The sequence below is a fragment of the Lycium barbarum genome, chromosome 1 (assembly GCF_019175385.1).
Source record: "Lycium barbarum isolate Lr01 chromosome 1, ASM1917538v2, whole genome shotgun sequence".
Classification (NCBI taxonomy): domain Eukaryota; kingdom Viridiplantae; phylum Streptophyta; class Magnoliopsida; order Solanales; family Solanaceae; genus Lycium; species Lycium barbarum.
This window is the reverse complement of record NC_083337.1, coordinates 168,037,035-168,056,897: the sequence shown is the minus strand read 5'-3', so window position 1 is coordinate 168,056,897 and position 19,863 is coordinate 168,037,035. Positions and strand designations below refer to the sequence as shown.

Below are 19,863 nucleotides of genomic sequence, written 5' to 3'. Positions count from 1 at the left end.
CAAAAAAGAACCCGGTTTGTTAAATTAGGAAAGTCGACTGTTATCAGCAAAATTCCCAATTTTTTGGAACCCTAAACCTAACCGCAAACTCTTCTTCCTCCTCCTCAACAAACCCTCCCCAAAATCCCACGAAAAAACCAAAGCTTTAAGCTTTCTCTTCTCTAAATTAAAGGGAACCAAATTGACCCGAACCCGAACCCGAACCCGAACCGGAAAACTGAAACCCTAACCCTAATTTCCCCATTTTCTCCAATTTCTCTTCAATGGCTACCGATGCATCCCCAAAATTCCAACAACGTGACCTTTTACCGGTTCCACAACCACCCGATTACCACCCGACTGTTGCCGTTAACCCGGCCCATGATGGTCTCCATTTTTGGCAATTTATGGTTGCCGGGTCAATTGCGGGTACAATTGAACACATGGCTATGTTTCCAGTAGATACAATTAAGACCCAAATGCAAGCCTTGGGAACTTGTCCATTAAGATCTGCAAGTATACGTACAGCCCTTAATGGAATTTTGAAATCTGAAGGTGTTGTTGGGCTTTATCGGGGCATTGGAGCAATGGGCCTTGGTGCTGGCCCGGCCCATGCTGTTTATTTCTCTGTTTATGAGATTTGTAAGAAGAAATTTTCGGGTGGGAATCCGAATAATTCAGCTGCACATGCTATTTCGGGTGTTTTCGCTACAACTGCAAGTGATGCGGTTTTTACGCCTATGGATACGGTGAAGCAACGGTTGCAGTTGAGTGATAGCCCATATAAAGGTGTATTGGATTGTATTAAAAGGGTTTTGAAAGAAGAGGGGTTTAAGGCTTTTTTCGCTTCGTATAAAACTACTGTTTTGATGAATGCACCGTATACAGCGGTGCATTTCGCTACGTATGAGGCTGCGAAACTTGGGTTGTCGGGCGTTTCGCCTGAGAATGCAAGTGATGAAAGATTAATAGTTCATGCCACTGCTGGGGCAGCAGCTGGGGCGTCAGCGGCGTTAGTTACAACACCGCTTGATGTCGTCAAGACGCAATTACAATGCCAGGTATTTAGTCGTGCCCTGTGGCTTTGTGGGAGTTATTTTTGTTATACTGATTTGAGCTGGTTATCTTGGAATTTAGGGGTCGTTTGGTTGCTGGTTATTAGTTATGCAGGGATTACTTATGCATGCTATAGTTATGCAGGTTTAGTTATTCATGTATTAGTTATGCGAATGGGTGTCAAATGACGGGCGGGATGAATTTGGGCATGTCAAAATAGGCTGAGTTAATAAATGGGCTTGGCCTAATTAGCCCAAAAGTTACTTGGGCCGAAATGAGTTGGGCTAACAATGGGTTGGGTCATGACACACCCAACTTGACCCAATTTTTTTGAAGGCTCCCACCACCCTAGAAAACATTTACCATGGAAATTGTTTTATAGGAAGACATTTTCCATGGAAATTGTTTTATATGAAAACATTTTCCGTGGAAATCATTTGATAGGAAAACATTTTCGCGTGGAAAACATTTTCTAGGAAATCATTTTGTGTGGAAAACATTTTCCGTGGAATTTAATTTCCTTCATACCAAACAGGCAAACACATCCCAAAGTTATAAGATACTCCCTCCGGATCAAAAAAAGATTCCACTTAGCCATTTGCACACCTCTTAAGCAAATACTAACTCCAGACAAAAAGAGGTAATTTGACTAATCTACCCCTAATTAAATAGGCATGAGATTTGATCATATAACACTTAATAGGGGCAAATATGGAAAAACAAGGTTAATTCTTTCTTGATTTGCTTAGTGGACTCTTTTTTTGATCCGGAGTGTGTACATGATACAAGAAAAGTGAATACATGAAAAATTGAAGTAGAACTCAAGCTAAAAATGGGCTAATACTGGGCTAACTAGGAGATCATTTAAAAAATTGGTGATGTTGGGTTGGGTTACAAATCAGCCGAATATGAAATATCTAGTGCCCAACCCATAAGATTTTGAGCTGGTCGGGCAGACCATCAATTTTTGGCCATATTTGACTCCCCTGGTTATGCAGGATTATAAGTTGGTAACCAAACTCTGTGATTGGTATACTGAATTTTATACATAGCAACTAAAAAGCTACCAAAGATGGTACTAGTTATGATGGTTTTTTTTTACATGAATAATTCACTTCCTAAACAACAATCAAATGACCCCTTAATGGTTCACATCTTAACTCGTAGTGGTAAATGGGTATGGAATTAAAAGCTCTATACTTTGGAATTGTAACTATTAAAAAAGGAGGCTGAAAAGGTCAGAATTTTTTTTTATCATGGTACTGGGGTTTCTGAGGATAAAGTTTTTTTTTTTTATGAAGTAAGTGTTTTATAACCACAAAGGCAACAAGTAGATGCATATTTACAAAAGAGGAGGAAATATCAGCTCATACAAAGATAACAAAAAACCTATCATAAGTCTAAAGAGCACAATAAAAAAGCCTGGAAAAAAGCAGAGAAGCAAGAAATCTGCACTTTCTACACGGCTTCTTGGATATCCCAAGCTACTTGGGTTGGCTTGTCCTGACTATTCGGGGTTGGAGCAAGTTGGATAAATCCAGAGGCAGAGCCAAAATTTAAAGCTTATGGGTTCGGGATTCTAGTTCTTTCAAGTTAATGGGATCTAAACTAAATAATTTGAACATATTTAATGAATTTCTTAAGATAAATTCTTCCTCCGTCCCAATTTATGTGACTCTCTTTCCTTTTTTGTCCCAAAAAGAATAATACATTTCTATATTTAGTAACAATTTAACTTTAAAATACCCACTTTACCCTTAATGTGATGATTTATAGCCACACAAATATCCATAGCTTATTTTAGACCACAAGTTTCAAAAGTCTCCCTTCCTTTATTTCTTAAAGTTTGTGCCCAATCAAACACCTTCACATATATTGGGAGACTAAAGCTACTAACTCTGTCTCTGGATAAACCTTAACTCAAGCTCAACTGCAGGAGCAGCTGCTGAGTAGAAATTGTGCCCAAGGTTATGCTAAAATATGTAACCTCTTCCTACTGCATGTTTTCATGTAACATTCTGTGTAAAAGTTTGGATATCAATGAAGGCCTTTTCAATTATTGGTGCATACTCAATTAGGTAACAGGACTAGTAGTATTCACTTCCTTTAAGGCCTTGTACACTTTATGTTCCAACTTATTAACATGCATAAAGTGTACAGTGCCTTAAAGGACGTGAATACTACTAGTCCTGTTACCTAATAAGTTGTTAAGGGCTTTTATTTGATGGAAGAGAATGATGGCCTAATTTAGATTATGTTCTTTAATTTTTGATTCATGTTTAGTTGTTTTACCATTTCAGAATAGATTAAAAAAAAAAGGTTATGTTTCTGCTGTTAGCACAAGTAGAATATAGGTAGTTGATTTATAGGTCTCATAAGTTAGTGATGATGTTCTTGGGAAGCTACAACTAAAAGCCTAGTCTCAATGCAGGGAACCGATTCATAAAATGTGGTGCAGTAATGCCAATGTTTCTCAAGCACAGTAGTTGATTTTCGTTCTCAAACCTTCCCCTATTGGCTGTGACACTTCATTGTCTATTCTGAAGCAGTAGTTATTTTGATGGCTGAGTGAAACAATTCTTCTTTTTTTTTTTTTTGAAACTGGTACTATTAAGAAGCAATTCATTAACTAGGTGTTTTGACAAATTAAAAAAGTAGATTATTTGAAGTCGAAGTTCAAAGAAAGTTAATGGAAGTTGCTTCAGTTTTGTTTGGACAATAACTTCACTTGGAAAAGAGTTTGTGAAAGTTGAAGATTTATAAGTGGAACCAGTATTTCATGTGAAATACACCTTCAAACCAGTATTTCAATATTTCACTTGAAATTCAATTTTTTCATATTTGGTAAGGTAAAAATTTGTTGAAACTAAAAGCCTCAGCGCTGGGCAATATAACTTCCATAGATTACAATTGTTGTTCCTGCTGGGAGTTCATAAACATCAACTTACCCTCATCATATATATCAACTAGATTACACCAAGAATTTGAATTACACATACATCTAATCTTTAACATATTGATAGACAACTTTGTTTTCAACATATCTCCGGGTTCTTTCGCCCCAAATATTCCAAATTACACAACCAATAGACCTCCCAATCTTCTTCAACACCTTGCTGCCCTTGCAAAACAACCAGCTATTATGAAACTCATATTTGCAAATACTCATGGACAAACTAGTATTTGCAATTATTGAAATAGTATTTATGGCCAAAAGTGAATAGTTTCATTTGTTCATACATTTAGGTCAAATGAGGGTACTCATGCATTTTATCCTGTTTACAGGAACTTTTTTATTTTCACATAGTATTCAAAACTCTGAAACCTTATATTAAGGATGTTCTGGGAAAGAGCTCTGGCTTTGGTAAACAAAATCACATGTGGTGTTACTCAATGAGGAAATAGAAGAAAACTGTATCATCTGATCTTTACTTGCTCTTTTCTAGAGACCTGTACTTGCTATGAGGCCAATTGACTGTGATTTTGACTTTTGCTCCATTATTTTGGAAGTCATCGTGTGGTTTAGTTTCACCTGAAATGATTTGTCTGGATAGGTTATCTTGAACATCCATTGCACGTGAACAAAACTGTCGGTTTTGGCCCATATTTTTTTCTCCCCTCTGCTAAAGAAATCGGTGCTTTTAACCAACTTGTTTGTGCACATGCATCTATAAAATCTAGGAGGTAGTCCACTCTGTGTACATTATCAAAAAAGTATTTGAAAAAGAATTTGTCCGATTTTGTATTGTATTGTGCTCTTAGACTGCTGAGTTCCGCGTAGTTTCCATGAAGAGTAGGGTTGTCCTTAATCTAAAGTGATGCATTTTTTAAAATTATGTTACTCGTCTAATCTTTAACGTGTTGGTGCAGGGTATCTGTGGCTGTGATAGATTTAAATCTGGGTCAATTGGGGATGTTTTTCGGATAGTTGTGAAGAAGGATGGATACACAGGTCTCATGAGGGGGTGGATGCCAAGGATGCTCTTCCATGCTCCTGCTGCTGCAATTTGCTGGTCTACATATGAAGCTGCCAAGGCCTTCTTCCAAGAGCACAACACTAGTAACAGCAGTGTGACCTGAAAATATAATATAGAAAGAGGGAATATTGTCGCTTATCTCCATGCCAAAAAAAAAAAAAAAAGATGAGAAGGAGAATCCTCTCTATTGTTGTATGCATACCATAATTTATGGTTGAGACAGAAATTTTACCTGCTGTGGAAGATTGAAGACGGAGAAACACGAAGAAAAGTTCTGTAGCCTTAATTTGCATCTACAATCACGCAGTGATATTTCATTTTTATTTAGGGTCTGTATAATTTATGCTAAGTTTGAATAAGTTATGAGATTGAGTCCTTGTTCTTTATTCTTTTTCTTCGTATCATGGAGAAACAGGGTGAATTGGATTAGAAAATTGTGTTGAAAATTTTGATATTAATTCATCACATGAGAATTGGTTATTGTTATCATTCTCTTTTCAATGGTTACTTGGACCTCCATGTTTGTTAATCAGCATTGTTTTTACTCTGTCTTGCTCTTTGCATGATTCTCCTTATCCCTATGGCTCTGTAACCTTTAACATTTTAAGAGCTTGCCTCTTCAGGGGGAGTTTAGCTATCAAGTTAGCTGTCCGCATTTTCTTGGTGATACCCAGAGGACCATTGCATGCTTCTTGTATTTCGTATTGATTACACAACTGTAAAAGAGAGTTCTCCTTTCCAACTTTTAGTACTCACTGATCACACACCACATCACTAAGCATTGGCATCCAATGTGTAAAGAATTGGGTACGTCCAATTCACATCTAAGTTTTGAGGAGGTTCGGTTTATGTTCCCCTTCTTTACGTGTTTACCTTTTGGATTTTAATTTACAAGGTGGGAGTCTATGCCATATTCCTGCCGCGTCAAGGTGGTTTAATTATTGCAAAAAAGGAAGTATTAGAAATATATATCAATGTGACCAACAGGCACCAGTGGTCTAGTGGTAGAATAGTACCCTGCCACGGTACAGACCCGGGTTCGATTCCCGGCTGGTGCATCGTATTTTTTTCACATTTCGTGCATCGTATTTTTTTCACATTTCCAGATAGGTATTTCTTTTGTTATATCAAATCCTTTTCTTTTGACTAAGATATTTAGACAGTTCTAATTTAAAAAAAGTTGTGATTTTTTTTTTTGAAAGAAGAATTTCGTAAAACACACCTGTCTGTTCTGGGAAACAAAAACCTGTCTGAAAATATTTGCAACTACAACAGATACTAAAAGGACCATGTAAGACTAGAAAGTAGCGGGAGTTTCATGTATGAAAGTCCATTGATTATAGACAACTAGCTAACTAGACGTTCTGTTAGACACCAAAATATTCTTTAAAGCCCTCCTCCAAGCAAATTATACTCTGAATTCAAGATGTGATTTAAATAGCTACTCTGAAAATTCTGATTAAGCATCCAATGTTTTATTGATTGGCTAAAAGTACATGTAACAAATGATTTTTATTGTTAATTACCAGGTTATCAGTACCTTGGAATTGCTATATACTAATGAACACCAGATATTTCTGACTACTATATAAATTACAAGGGACCACTATACACAATTTATACAAACAGAAAACAAGGAGCCAGAATTCAATCCACAGATCCCTGGAATGGTTGAAATCACTCATTCACCAATTCACATGGCCATTTGTAAGGAGACAAAAACCCCATATTGTCTTATCCTCACTCGACAAAACAGGCATTGAGCCATGAAAATCCGAAAGAGTCAAAAGCCTGTAGACACAAATAAGATGAGAAGATATATCAGGAATTACAAAATTGATCCTAAAATGAAGGAAATTTGCAGGTGTGTAGAGCATGCTAACAATTTATATTGTATGCTCTACTGAACAGTTATAAGTGCTCAGAAAAATGTTTTGGGGTTGCGAAAAGAGAATTCAACACATAATTTCTACATGTGTATGTTTCTTTCTCTGTCGTCTGGACAAACACTTGCCAGACAAATGACCTCGAAAAGGAAAAAGATGAATTATAGTAATAATTCTTTTTGAGTTTGGGGACATTCCAACAAGGACGCAAACAAGTTCATTCACTGAGATGAAAATCAAGAATTCCTCTGAACTTCTAAATGTTCCACTATTCCAGCAGAAGTCTATGCAAATAGGTTTAACCACTCAAAATCATGAAATACCAAAGGAAAATGAAAAAGAAAGAAAAGGTGAGTGAGGACATGTTTTGGTTTTATATTTGCAAGGAGGGGAGCAGGTTTGGTGCTGCCACCAGATTTAAAATCATCCCTTGTCAATTGTCATGATATAAAGCGAAACATCAAACAAAATGCAAAATTTTGTTGTTCTCAGCATACCTTGGGGTTTCCACGATATCTACGTGTAATCAGCAACCTGAAGTTCACTGGACCAATCTCTAGTGCTCCTTAGGGCCTTAGCTTTATTATCTCTTATTTCTAGGACCTGACAGAAGACAAGTGTAAGATTTCCAAGCGTTGCACATCCATCTGTATAAGGTGCCGTACAAGCAAGCTAGCAAACATGACTACAAGTTAAAAATAAATTTAGAAAACAGTAGTCTCTTAACAGCAGCTATAGTAGAGAAAGCTATGTTGCTTGAACCCTTCAAAAATGCCACCTGGTGCCTGTCAGATCCTCCAAAAATAGCGCATTTTTGAAGGATCCGGCATGGGTTCGGCAATGTTTTTAGATAGTCTGAGCAACATACAGTGAATGTGAGTTGTTTTATCTTCTCATTTTTAATCATATAATATTGGAATTATAATATGGGCCAGAAAGGAAATCACCTCAGGACTCGAGTCAAGTACTCCCCTAGACATTCCTACATCAATGCGCCATATGTTACAGTTGTATTTACTGCAGGAAAACCAGAACTAATCATATACGAGTAATAACTATCAGTTGTAGTAACTATATAAGTCCATCTTAGTATTGCTTTTGAAAAAATAACAAATCATATCAAGATCCTTTACCAATTCACTCCCATAGGTTGAGGAGTATGTCCTACAACCATTGCTTTGGCACCCACACTTTGTAGCGTCTCTTCAAGAAGAGATTGTATCTGATAAAATAAAGCATTAAGTTGCAAATTAGCATTCCTTTGATATAACCATGTTACAATAAGATAAGAAATTAAACATAACTGAAAATAGTGAAAGTACAACTTTGAAAAGAACTGACTAAGAAATGTCATATAACCTGTTCGAGCTGGTAGTCTTCCAGCTCTGGGCCATCTCTGGAGTACAAACGGTTCCACACAATACTGTCATAGCCCCTAGTGGCTATGAAAGGCATCTGTGGAGAATCGTCTGCTTCGCTTGGACCTTTCATCCATTGCGAAACTTCACTATTCAGTCTCTCTAAGCCATAGGCAACTGCAGTAGCATTAACAATCATATAAGAAAATCTTTTTACATGTATCCTAATAAACCAGAATACTGGACAGCTAATTAGCTAATTACCATGATGAGGAAGAAGGCCACCATGGCAGAAGAGCCAATCATCAACCTTAAGAACAACACCATGCTGTGCCAACTCACATGCCAATGGACCCCCAGGTCTCGTGAGGATTGATCTTGCAATTACACCCTTTTGCCGCTGTCCTAATATTTGGACGACTTAATAAGCATAGAAAATATCAAGCACCAAACCACATGGAAAAAACAACTAATGTTACTTAGAGTGGAATCTTAATATGCTTAAAAATTGTAATCACTTTGACGGCTAGCTAATCTCAATACTTGTGTAAATGGTTAAGTCTTTTACTTTACAGTAACAAGGAAGCAGTTTCTGTTTACATGTAATAAGATGCTTCTTTTTTCTTTTGATTATTTTGATTATTCAACACTAAAATGCTATTTATGCCAATATATCAGTTTGTCCAGCCACTCAAATGTAAGTAACTTTGAAACCTTCTATCAGAAATGAAATGAAGACTTAGACTGGAAAAGAACACACCTTCACCAAATTCCAAGGAGCCCAATAATTTTGAGACACCTGCCGATCCTGTTTCCATCTGCCAGAAACAGCACACCAACTGACAAAAGCTTCTTCCCAGTCGTGTTCACATTCTTCCAAGTATTCCAGAAAGTCTATACATTCGTCTAGTGCCCCATTATCAACGTATCTGAAGTCTCCTTCGACATTCATAGTTTCATGATTTCCATTGACCTATAATAAACATTCATGACATGAAGCACACAGATAAGGTTGAAAGCAAACAATCTTCACGTACCCAAAATAGTCACTAAATGGAACAGCATAAAAGCTACAATTACCCAGCTTAAACAATAAAGATAGACAGATTAGCAGTCAGCATATTGCCAAGATACTTGCAGAATATGGCTGAATACACACAGACCTGGAAAACTGCACCACCATGGGCTTTTGCCTGGATATCTAGTGACTTCAACAAAGATAAAATTGCAAGTTCATCTTCACCTCGATCAAGTATATCTCCGAGCTGAACCAACACCTGGTAAAAAGGACCATGTTATATTTTTATAAGCTAATAGATGTGTTAATAAATCTCAATTACAGTAGAATGTCATTAATACCCTTGAAGCTAGAAATGTGATTGCAAATTTAAAAGCTTACCGTCTCACCACCAATCCACAAACCTTGATCATCAGAACTCAGAACACCAGCCGTCTCAAGTGCACATCTTGCCTTATCAAGATCCCCATGCAAATCTCCAACTAAAACAAAAATTGGAACAATCAATAAAAGAAAAAGGTTAGGGAGAAGAGCACTCCAAACATAACCTGAGTAGCCTCTGGCAGTACACCCAATCAACACTAAGGTTGACCAGTTCGATACCGAGCTGTATCAACCATTCAATTTCTACTAGTAAAACTCAGTGGCATTTGATAAGAATCACTAACTCATGCTCCAAAATCCAACTTTTGACAAACCAATTTCACCTATCTAGAAATTATACCTCAAGAAATTGCTATAAGAGATAATGCTAAAACACACACTGGAACTACCACTTTTTCGTAAGTTTCAGACCCCAACTATCACCTGTTCCCTTTTCGTATCAGAACAATCACCATCGATTTATTAAAAGACACCTCAACTATCAGTATATGGTGATAGTTCACGTAGGAAAAAGGAACAACTGATAGTTGGGGCGTGAAACTCGCGAAGAAGCGATAGTTGAGGTTTGTTTTTGATCAACTCTAAAATTTATGAACCTTCAAAATACTTTGTGGGCACGTGATGGATATAATCCTGCTTATATTATAACTAAAAAAGTAATCTTGCAGTCCAGCACCCAATGATGTAGCATAACGAGACCAAAGAAATCTCAGTAAAACCAAAAATGCTACTCTCTCCGTCCCAATTTAAGCGTCTTACTTTTCTTTTTAGTCTGTCCCAAAAAGAGTGTCTCTTTCTATATTTAGTAAATTGACAATTCAAACATCTTACGTGGCAAGTTTAAAACCACAAGATTTGAAGGACATTTTAGTACATTACACACATATTTAATTTAGGACCACAAGATTCAAAAGTATTTCTTTTATTCCTTAAACTTTATATCTAATCAAACTAAAACACTTAAAATGAGCCGGAGGGAGTAGGTGATTTCCTTCAATCTGCCTATGTAGACAGAGATATCCGGTACCTATGCTACTGGAAGTTAGCAGGTACCTGAAATAGTCGAGCTGCCCTCGAGTTGACCAAGGTAAAAAATGTTATCAACAAAAAGAAGAAAGAAAAAAAAAAAGACAACTTGAGAAAAAAATGATCAAAGGCTGATCTACATGGCCAATACGGGTGACAAACCCACAACTGCCGATTGGAACTATCTTTATATACACCAAACTTTTCTAAAAATACATGAATTATATTATCTCGACAACTCGTGGTGATGAGAAATTAGTGAGCATGGTGATGAGCAATTAGTGAGTATAGAGAAACTCTATATTCACTGATTTAATCGGACAGAGAAAAAAAAAAAGAAGTTTGAAACATGAAAGCAATACCTGCTACGATTCTGCGACCTGGAGCAGAAACGAAAGTGGGTGGGTCCCCGTTAACAACAATGGGTTTTAAGCTACTGCTACTGTTATAGTGAACTGGAGTTGCAATAACTGTATCAACCAATTTGCGGGACTGTGATTGTGATGAAGCAGATGGTCGTTGAAGTGGTAAAGAACATGTTATTGAAACACTAGCCATTTGATTTTTGCAATATTTTTTTTGCCTTCTACCTGTTTTCTATTGTCAATCATTGGTTAACCTTGCAAATATCAACCATTAAACCTTTTAAAAAGTGGAGCTGTCTTGGCCACATGTTTGGGACCAATTTAACTTATATTTCTTTTTTTTTAAAAGAAAAATCCGAGTCGCCAATAGCTTGTCTTCAAAAAAAAAATAAAAAAAAAAATTAGTAGTACAATATTTATGACAAAATAATGAAAACTTATAATATCAGATTACTTCGAAACTGTATGTAAAATAAATTTGAAATGGTTAATTGGAAATGGGATTAAGTAATTTGCTGACAACAGACTATACTGAACTAATAGTATAACCTTTAGTTATACTTTTTTTTTTTCCAGTGTCTATAATTGAAGCCTCAAAAGTTTTAGGCAATGAATTTAAGTTTTATGTATCTTCTGGACAGGGGCGGATGCACGTGTAGCCGAGGAACACTCTCGGTAAAAAATTACAGTGTATATATAGGGTAAATTTTCTGTATTTATGTGCATTTATTAACTTTTGAACACCCTCAGCAAAAAATTACAGTGTATATTTAGCTTCTTCTTTTTTCCGAACACCCTGAATGAAAATCCTGGATCCGCCACTGCTTCTGGAAGGAAGTTTTTACTATGAGCATGAGGTTACGTAAAGGATATTTACCAATAGACCTCTTTAAAATATGAATTTTGCAATTTTGGCTAATTATCTACTATAAGAGGTAAATATGTATATATTTAGAGCCGGGATGTGAATTCACTTTAGTTTTTCAGATGAAGGCCTTTTTTTTTTTCTTTCAATAATAATTTATATATCGAAATATATTGCAACTCGTGTGTTAGCATATGCTTTTCTTCAATGATTCGCTAGGCTATCACTTTCTAATCTTTTAAATAATATTTATGAAAAAATGGAAAGAAGCAATTTCAAGGTCAAGCCAACTTCTCAACACGGCGTGGATATTCATAGTTAGATCGCTACTAATTAAGTTTTAATTAAAAACAAACAAAACTAACAATTTTAGGCATGCAACATAAATGATCCGTTTCATTTATATTTTCTCTCAGACCAATATGTCTGGTTAGTCGATAAATCTCTAAGCCCCTATTATTTTTACTCTCTTGTTGAGGACTTACCGGCTACATTAAGTAATTAAGTCAGTGGAATTGCTAAAAAGGGAAGTTAATTAGTTTCGGAAAACGTCTTAGGAGATGTCATGTTCTAGCTTTTAGGTTAGTTAAGTGTTGTGGCTGTCACTTAGAGAGAGTTTTTCTCTATTATGACTTCTTTTTTATAAAAAGTAAATCAGAAATATAAGCTCAGCCTGAAGAAATATTTTGAAGAAAGAGGGGCATATGATGATAATAAAACTGTTCAATATTAAAGATTGTGATTAGTACATACTTGGGCTGGGCATAAATACCGAAAACCGAAAAATCATATCAAACCAAATCGAACTTCAAAAAACCGAAACCGAAAAAAAAAAAAAAAAAAAAAAATTAGCCACACAAAAAGGCTCCCAGGCACATTCCCCAAGAACTTTTCTCTTTCCTACTCCCTAGGAAGGAGGAACACCCCTTTCCCGGTAGCTTTTCAGCCGGAAATAGCCCTTTCTTTATTTTGCCTTCCCTGAGCTAACACCTTTTGTGGTAGTTTTATTCCTTTTCTTTCTTATCCTACAGTCAAATCAGCTTTCTTTGTCCAATGGAGGAAAATAGGATTTATTTCAATGCAGGCTTCAAATCTTTTGACATTACCAGATGGTCAGTTGGCAGAGACACCTGGTTTGAGTGGGTTGAGAGAAGTCGTAACATGATGAGAAGATCAACTATGAGTGTGACGGGTATGAGATGGGTATGCTCTATTCTAAAAGAAGGCTCCAAGGATGGCAAAAATGTGATCAGAAGGTGGAAATCCAAGGAGCATTTATCTGAAATCTTTTGTACGAGGAAAGCAAATGAGCATGGAAGATATATGAGCATTCTCTTGCTGCATGGAATGGAGAGATCAATCATTATAATCCCAGAACTGGCTTTAAATGCAGGTTGGACAGAGATAGCATTGAAGATAGAAAGGTTCATTCAATGCCCCAACCAACTGAAGATTGCAGAACCACCAAGATTCACCAGCAAAGAATACCCTTATGTCAGAGCAGTAAGGGAGAGTAAATGGCATTCTAATACTCTTAGAGAATCAACAGTCACTTCCAACAAAGGAGAAATATGTATCTCACAGTCTCCTGGGGTTAGGGACACCGGAATCTTGAAGAGATGCATTGTCGGATCTTTTTCTGAAGGAGAAACAGAGGTTCCCACTCTATCAGACATCAGGAGGTGGGTTGTGGTTACATGGAAAGCGGTTTTTGGGATAAATATCCATGAGATGGCCAACAATATGTTCCTATTTGAGTTCCCCAACAGGAACATGGCTGAACAAGTCATTCAGAAAGAATGGAGGTGGAAAGAGACTAAATTGAAGCTCCAGTGGTGGAACCCAACAGTTGGATGCGCACCATCGAATCGAGTCCCAAAAACCACATGGATCAGAGCACTTGGGGTACCTCTCCATCTATGGTCCCAAAGGGTTTTCACTGAAATTGGGAATAACTGCGGTGGATGGGTTTCTACTGAAGAAGAGACTAATCTGAAAAATCATATGAAGTGGGCGAGAATTCAAATTTCAGGTGACGGTCGGAATTGTCCTAGTGAAGTTACTATAGAAAGAGATGGCATCAAATTCTATATTCCGATATGGGTGGAGCAGAGTGTTCGATTTGAAATTGCTTCGCCGGCGAATGGAAAGAGGTTGCTGGAATCTGACAAGCCCATCGAAGAAACCAGTGGTCTGAAGGAGGACTCGGACCAGCAGTTAAAAGCAAAGTCCAATTCAGAAAAAGGACAGAAGAGCAGGCCTATCACTGCTGATACACAGTGGGATCACATGGGGTATGCAGATACAGCTGGAATATTTTTAAATAAAGGTCTGGGGCCACATGACAGGGAGATGGCCTTTCCTTCACACTCTCCTTATTATTATTTGGGCCACCACACTAGGCCCAAAAATAATAAGTGGTCTGGGCTTGATGGTGCAGCACATGTTATTTTTAATGACATTAATGGGCTGCAGACTGAAAACAAGTTCGATCCTTTATCTATAGAAACTACAATTTCCCAGTCGATTTCTACAGAACCAGTAGCACCGACACTTAATGCTATTTCAATTCATGAAGAAACAGTAAGCTATGGGGGAAAAGATTCAGACATAGGCGTAGAAGACTTGCAGATGAAGAAAACTATTGAGAACATGGTGGTGAACCTTATTGCAGATAATTCTGAGATAGAGAAGCAAGCACCAAAAGAGCAACTTGCCACAGTGATCAGGCAAGGTAATTCAGAAATTGAAGAATGGGTATTAGAAGATGCAGAACCTATTCAACAAGACATGAGTTTAATGTTGCATAAGGAGGAGATGAATACTACATGGGTGAAGCAAAACATGATTAAACTGGGGAAAATTTTTGGGGTTGATTTCAAGGGGCATGAGGAGGAAGCAGTGGAACTACTGATGCAAATAGACAGCAGTAGACAGGCCAGAAAATTGGAGGCAGTGTCTGTGTCAAAGAGGACTAGATTCAAGGGGACTCAGGAGCTCAAGGGACTTATTTCTTTTGATGTAAAGTACAAGAGTGATGGGAAGAGAGATAAGGGGGAAGGAGGAAGCCGATCTAAATGAAGTTAAAACTGGTGTCATGGAATGTAAGGGGGCTGAACAATAGGGACAAGAGAAGATTTGTGAAGAGCCTTATACAAGACTGGTATGCTGATATCATATGTTTACAAGAATCTAAACTGGAAGGGGAGGTTAAAGAGATTATCAAAGATCTTTGGGGAGGTAGATGGGTAAAATTTGCTTGTCTAGAGGCTAGTGGCACTAGAGGGGGAATTTTGATGTTATGGGACAGTAGAGTGTGGAAAGGGGAGACTTTGGAGATTGGTGCATATACTTTATCTTGCAAGTTTGTGGCACTCCTTCAAGATTTTGAATGTTATATAACTGGAGTATATGCGCCAAACAGTAGAGCAGAGAGGGAACATGTGTGGGATGAAATTGGGGCAGTTCGGGGTCTAATGGAGGGGCCTTGGGCTGTTTGTGGTGATTTTAATGTTACAAGATTTCCTTCTGAAAAAATGAATTGCAGAAGAAGAACCCCTGCCATGGAAGAATTCTCAGATTTTATAGAAGATATGGAATTGTTAGATCCCCAGCTGGAAGGAGGGTGTTACACATGGCACAAGGGTGACAATTGTAGAATAGCATCCAGAATTGATAGGGTGTTAATTTCTAAAGAATGGGATGACAAGTTCAGAAATATCAAGCAGTCACTGTTGCAAAGACTGGAATCTGATCACTTTCCAGTCTCACTTCAGTGTGGAGTGTGGGAATACAACAAGTCTTACTTCAAATTTGAAAACTGGTGGTTGAACACTGAAGGGTTTGTGGAAAGAATCAGGGATTGGTGGAATTCTTTTGTCTTCGAAGGCAAACCTGATTACATTATGGCTTGCAAGTTCAAAGCTTTAAAAGCCAAGCTGAAAGAATGGAGTAGAACAAGTCAGGGAAACTTGGGATCACAAAAAACACATATTTTGAGTCAACTAGCAACTCTAGATGCTGTCCTGGAGAATAGAGTGTTGACAGAAGATGAATCAATACTGAAAGCATCGCTGTTGATGGATTATGAGGAGTATTTAAAAAATGAGGAAATAGCTTGGAGGCAAAGATCAAGGGCTCTTTGGCTCAAAGAAGGGGATAGGAACACCAACTTCTTTCATAAGGTGGCCAATGCACATAAGAGAAGTAACAACATTGATCAATTGATGATTCAAGAAGAAACTGTGGAGGATCCAGAAAGAATTAAAGGGGAAATTATTGATTTCTATGAGAGGTTGTACACTGAATCAATTGGTTGGAGACCTTCATACAATCCTTTCAACTGTTCAGTGATCAATGAGGAAGAAAAAGTTGCTTTACAGGGAGAATTTGATGAACAAGAGGTGTTTTCATGTCTGAAAATGTGTGCCATGGACAAAGCTCCTGGCCCTGATGGGTACACAATGGGCTTTTTGATCAAATGTTGGGAAATTCTGAAGCTAGATATCATGGCCACTTTTAACAACTTTCACTCTCAAGGAGTTTTTGAGAAAAGCTACAATGCAACTTACATAGCCCTAATTCCAAAGAAAACAGGTGCCAAGGAGCTGAGAGATTTCAGACCCATCAGTCTTATAGGTAGTGTCTATAAACTAATTTCTAAGGTGTTAACAGAAAGATTGAAAAGAGTTATAGGCAAGCTGGTGGATGTTCAACAGATGGCATTCATTAAAGATAGACAAATAATGGATGCAATTCTAATTGCCAACGAAGCAGTGGACTCAAGAATCAAACAAGGCAAGCCAGGAATCTTATGCAAATTAGACATTGAAAAGGCATATGATCATGTCAACTGGGAATTTTTGCTGAAGGTGCTCTCATGTATGGGTTTTGGAGAAAAATGGATCAAGTGGATTAGATTCTGCATTTCAACTGTCAGATTCTCAGTTCTTATCAATGGCTCTCCTGAAGGTTTTTTCCCCGCACATAGAGGGTTGAGACAGGGGGATCCTTTGTCTCCTTTTTTGTTTATACTGGTCATGGAGGGCTTGAATAACATGATCAAAGTGGCAAGAACAAATGAATGGTTCAAAGGTTTTGAGGTTGCCACAAGTGCAAATGTAAATGCTAACATGGAAATCACTCATCTACAGTATGCAGATGACACCCTGATCTTTTGTGATGCTGATGAAGAGCAACTGAAGATTTTGAGAGTAATTCTGGTACTGTTTGAAGGGATTTCTGGGTTACACATTAATTGGAGAAAGAGTCACATATATCCAATTAATGGTGTGAATAATATGGAGGAATTGACCAGGATTTTAGGTGGAGAAGTAGGGGAACTGCCAACTACTTACTTGGGCATGCCTTTAGGAGCCAAATCAAAGTCCTTGAATATCTGGAACCCAGTGATTGAAAAGTGTGAGAAGAAGCTATCCAGGTGGAAGTCACAATATATATCTCTAGGGGGCAGAGTCACACTTATAAATTCAGTTCTGGATGCACTCCCTACCTATATGTTGTCTGTTTTTCCCATCCCTGTTGGAGTGATTGAAAGACTAGACAAGATCAGGAGGGACTTTCTCTGGAAGGGTGATCAAGATAAAAAGGTTTTCCATTTAGTCAAGTGGGCTAATGTTCTACTGGGGAAGAAGCAGGGAGGACTAGGTATCAGGAATTTAAAGCTGCAGAGCAAAGCTTTAAGACTTAAATGGCTATGGAGGTACTCACATACACCTCAACCATACTGGGGAAGAATGATCAAAGCAAAATATGGGGAAGAAAACAAGTGGATGACCAAGGAGGTGCACACTTCTTATGGTGTTGGTCTGTGGAGATCCATCAGAGCTCTTTGGCCTTTCCTGTGGAACCATTCCACCATTAAGGTGAGTAATGGCCACAAAACTTCTTTTTGGGAGGACAAATGGTTGGGAAACACTAGTCTAAAAGAATTATTTCCTGTCATTCATGGGCTGGCAGTAAACCAACACAAGAAAGTAGCTGAGATATGGGACAATCATGGATGGAACCTTCAGTTCAGGAGAAATTTCAATGACTGGGAAATCAACACATTGACAGAGTTGTTCAGGCTACTAGAAGAGTTTAAAGGCACACAAGAAGGTGCAGATAAATTGTGGTGGAAAGAAGACAGCAAAGGCATTTACAAAGTGAGCACAGCATACAAATTTTTGAACCAGAGTAACCAGCAGGTGCAACTTTGGCCTTGGAAGCACATTTGGAAAGTGAAGGTACCATTCAAAGTTGCATGTTTCACATGGTTGTTGGCAAGGGAAGCAGTACTGACTCAAGAAAACCTAAAAAAGAGAAAATTCTCTCTTTGTTCCAGATGTTACTTGTGTGGTGAAGAGGGTGAGACAGTCAACCATCTATTTTTACATTGTCGGATCACAATACAGCTTTGGAGGATCTTTGTGAATCTCAGGGGCATTGTCTGGGTAATGCCAAATAGGATTACTAATCTACTCCATATTTGGGAGGAGGCAGGAATAGGAGCCTCAGACAGAGATAGATGGAGGATTGTCCCAGCTTGCATTTGGTGGACAATATGGAAAGAGAGAAATTCACGGTGCTTTGAAGACAGTAGTAGTGATGTACAAAAGATCAAGCTAAATTGTGTCAAACTTTTTTGTTTTTGGTGCAAACAGATTTACCTTGAGGAGACTGAATCCATAATTGAAATCCTAGGCTCTTGTTAGATTTTCAGAGTTTTGGATCAGCTTTCTCACTTTTGCTGTAAATATGGTTCCAGTGCAATCTATGCACTGATCAAGTCAATACATACCAATGTTACATTTTCAAAAAAAAAAAAAACCGAAACCGAAATAACCAAACCGAACTAGTTTGGTTCGGTGTTAGGTGTTCGGTGTCCACCTTCAAAAAACCGAAATCGAAATAATCGAACCGAGGTTTGATAAAACCAAACCAAAGAACCGAACGCCTACCGTAGTTTATTCTCTTCTTAACAAGTATATTCTCTCACATTTGGTGAGAGCTTAGAAAAATTAGGAGTTGTATTGATGTAAAGGCTACTCGAACCAATTTTTTCTTGGTAGTTTTAATTATTCTGCCATTACTTGGTAGGACCATATTCTATGAAATCAACTTAGAGTTGAGATACTCTTAGGTTGATTATAGTTTTCTACTCTTGCAAAGTGTAGTTATTCATTTTGTAATTGATTTCGCTATTTTCATTATTAATAAAAAATTTCACTAAGCTCGCTGCTTAATGGTATAATATTAGTTAATAAAAACAAAATCGAGCGGAGGTCTATCGGAATATTTCAACAAACTTGAATACTTTATGGTTTACGTTTTTAGAAACTTTGGTGTTCGGGTTTTAGAGTTTGGTTCTTCAGTATTTCGGTTTAAACCGAAATTTAATACATTACCCAAAAAAATTAAAATAGTCTAGGCCCATTAAGTTTAAGCGAAAAAAAAAACTCAATTGTAACAAGCCCTCTTTTGCTTTTGTATCTCCAATTTTCCACTTCAGTTGAGAAAATCAAATATCCTTAACAAGGAAAGGTGACTAGGATGTGTCTTTGAGATTAATGTATGTCATTTATGTGTTTTCTTAGTTATTCTTACTGTATGTATGTAACACCTACTAATCCCATATCATGGTTATGGTTTTCTGTCCTTGCGTATCTTGTTTGTTTGATTTTGATTTCAATTTATCAGTTTTATATTTTATTGCTTTTGAGAATATGAATTAGTGTAAATGGAATCGCTTCTAATATCATATAAAAAAAAAAATCGAAATGAACTTCAAAAAACCAAAATCAAAAGAACCGAACCGAGTTCCAGCTTTTAGGTTTAGTCACCTAGAGAGACTTAATCTCTATTGTGATTCTTTTTTTTTAAGAACTAACTTTCTACAATATATAAGCCTATCATAAAGAAGATCTCTAAGAAAAAGAGAAATGTGA

General features: G+C 37.3%; 2 protein-coding genes and 1 non-coding gene across 3 annotated transcripts; 2 read left to right on the top strand and 1 right to left on the bottom strand.

The window, feature by feature from the left end:
• Positions 1-5,519, top strand: LOC132606449 (uncharacterized). The gene is made up of 2 exons (XM_060319966.1): positions 1-1,040; positions 4,906-5,519. Exons 1-2 carry the CDS (start codon positions 264-266, stop codon positions 5,113-5,115), a joined length of 987 nt encoding a protein of 328 aa, XP_060175949.1. The 5' UTR covers positions 1-263; the 3' UTR covers positions 5,116-5,519.
• Positions 5,520-5,999: 480 nt separating this feature from the next.
• On the top strand, positions 6,000-6,070 carry TRNAG-GCC (transfer RNA glycine (anticodon GCC)). The gene has a single exon. It is a non-coding gene; the product is annotated as a tRNA-Gly (tRNA).
• A 395-nt stretch (positions 6,071-6,465) lies between these two features.
• On the bottom strand, positions 6,466-11,319 carry LOC132606446 (shewanella-like protein phosphatase 1). The gene is made up of 10 exons (XM_060319956.1): positions 11,047-11,319; positions 9,656-9,756; positions 9,420-9,533; positions 9,017-9,229; positions 8,521-8,656; positions 8,258-8,433; positions 8,032-8,120; positions 7,846-7,915; positions 7,396-7,501; positions 6,466-6,803 (listed from the first exon to the last, which is right to left on the bottom strand). The coding sequence occupies exons 1-9, from the start codon at positions 11,240-11,242 to the stop codon at positions 7,415-7,417; spliced, it is 1,182 nt and encodes a 393-aa protein (XP_060175939.1). The 5' UTR covers positions 11,243-11,319; the 3' UTR covers positions 6,466-6,803; positions 7,396-7,414.
• Positions 11,320-19,863: the final 8,544 nt, after the last annotated feature.

What these genes read in the sequence shown, in the direction of transcription:
- LOC132606449 (XM_060319966.1), top strand. Translation starts at nt 264, where the DNA reads ATGGCTACCGATGCATCCCCAAAATTCCAACAACGTGACCTTTTACCG. An exon ending in AGACGCAATTACAATGCCAG is followed by an intron (nt 1,041 to 4,905) that starts GTATTTAGTCGT and finishes GTGTTGGTGCAG; the next exon opens with GGTATCTGTGGCTGTGATAG.
- LOC132606446 (XM_060319956.1), bottom strand. Translation starts at nt 11,242, where the DNA reads ATGGCTAGTGTTTCAATAACATGTTCTTTACCACTTCAACGACCATCT. An exon ending in ATGGTGGTGCAGTTTTCCAG is followed by an intron (nt 9,230 to 9,419) that starts GTCTGTGTGTAT and finishes TGTTTATTATAG; the next exon opens with GTCAATGGAAATCATGAAAC. An exon ending in AAGACTACCAGCTCGAACAG is followed by an intron (nt 8,121 to 8,257) that starts GTTATATGACAT and finishes TTATTTTATCAG; the next exon opens with ATACAATCTCTTCTTGAAGA.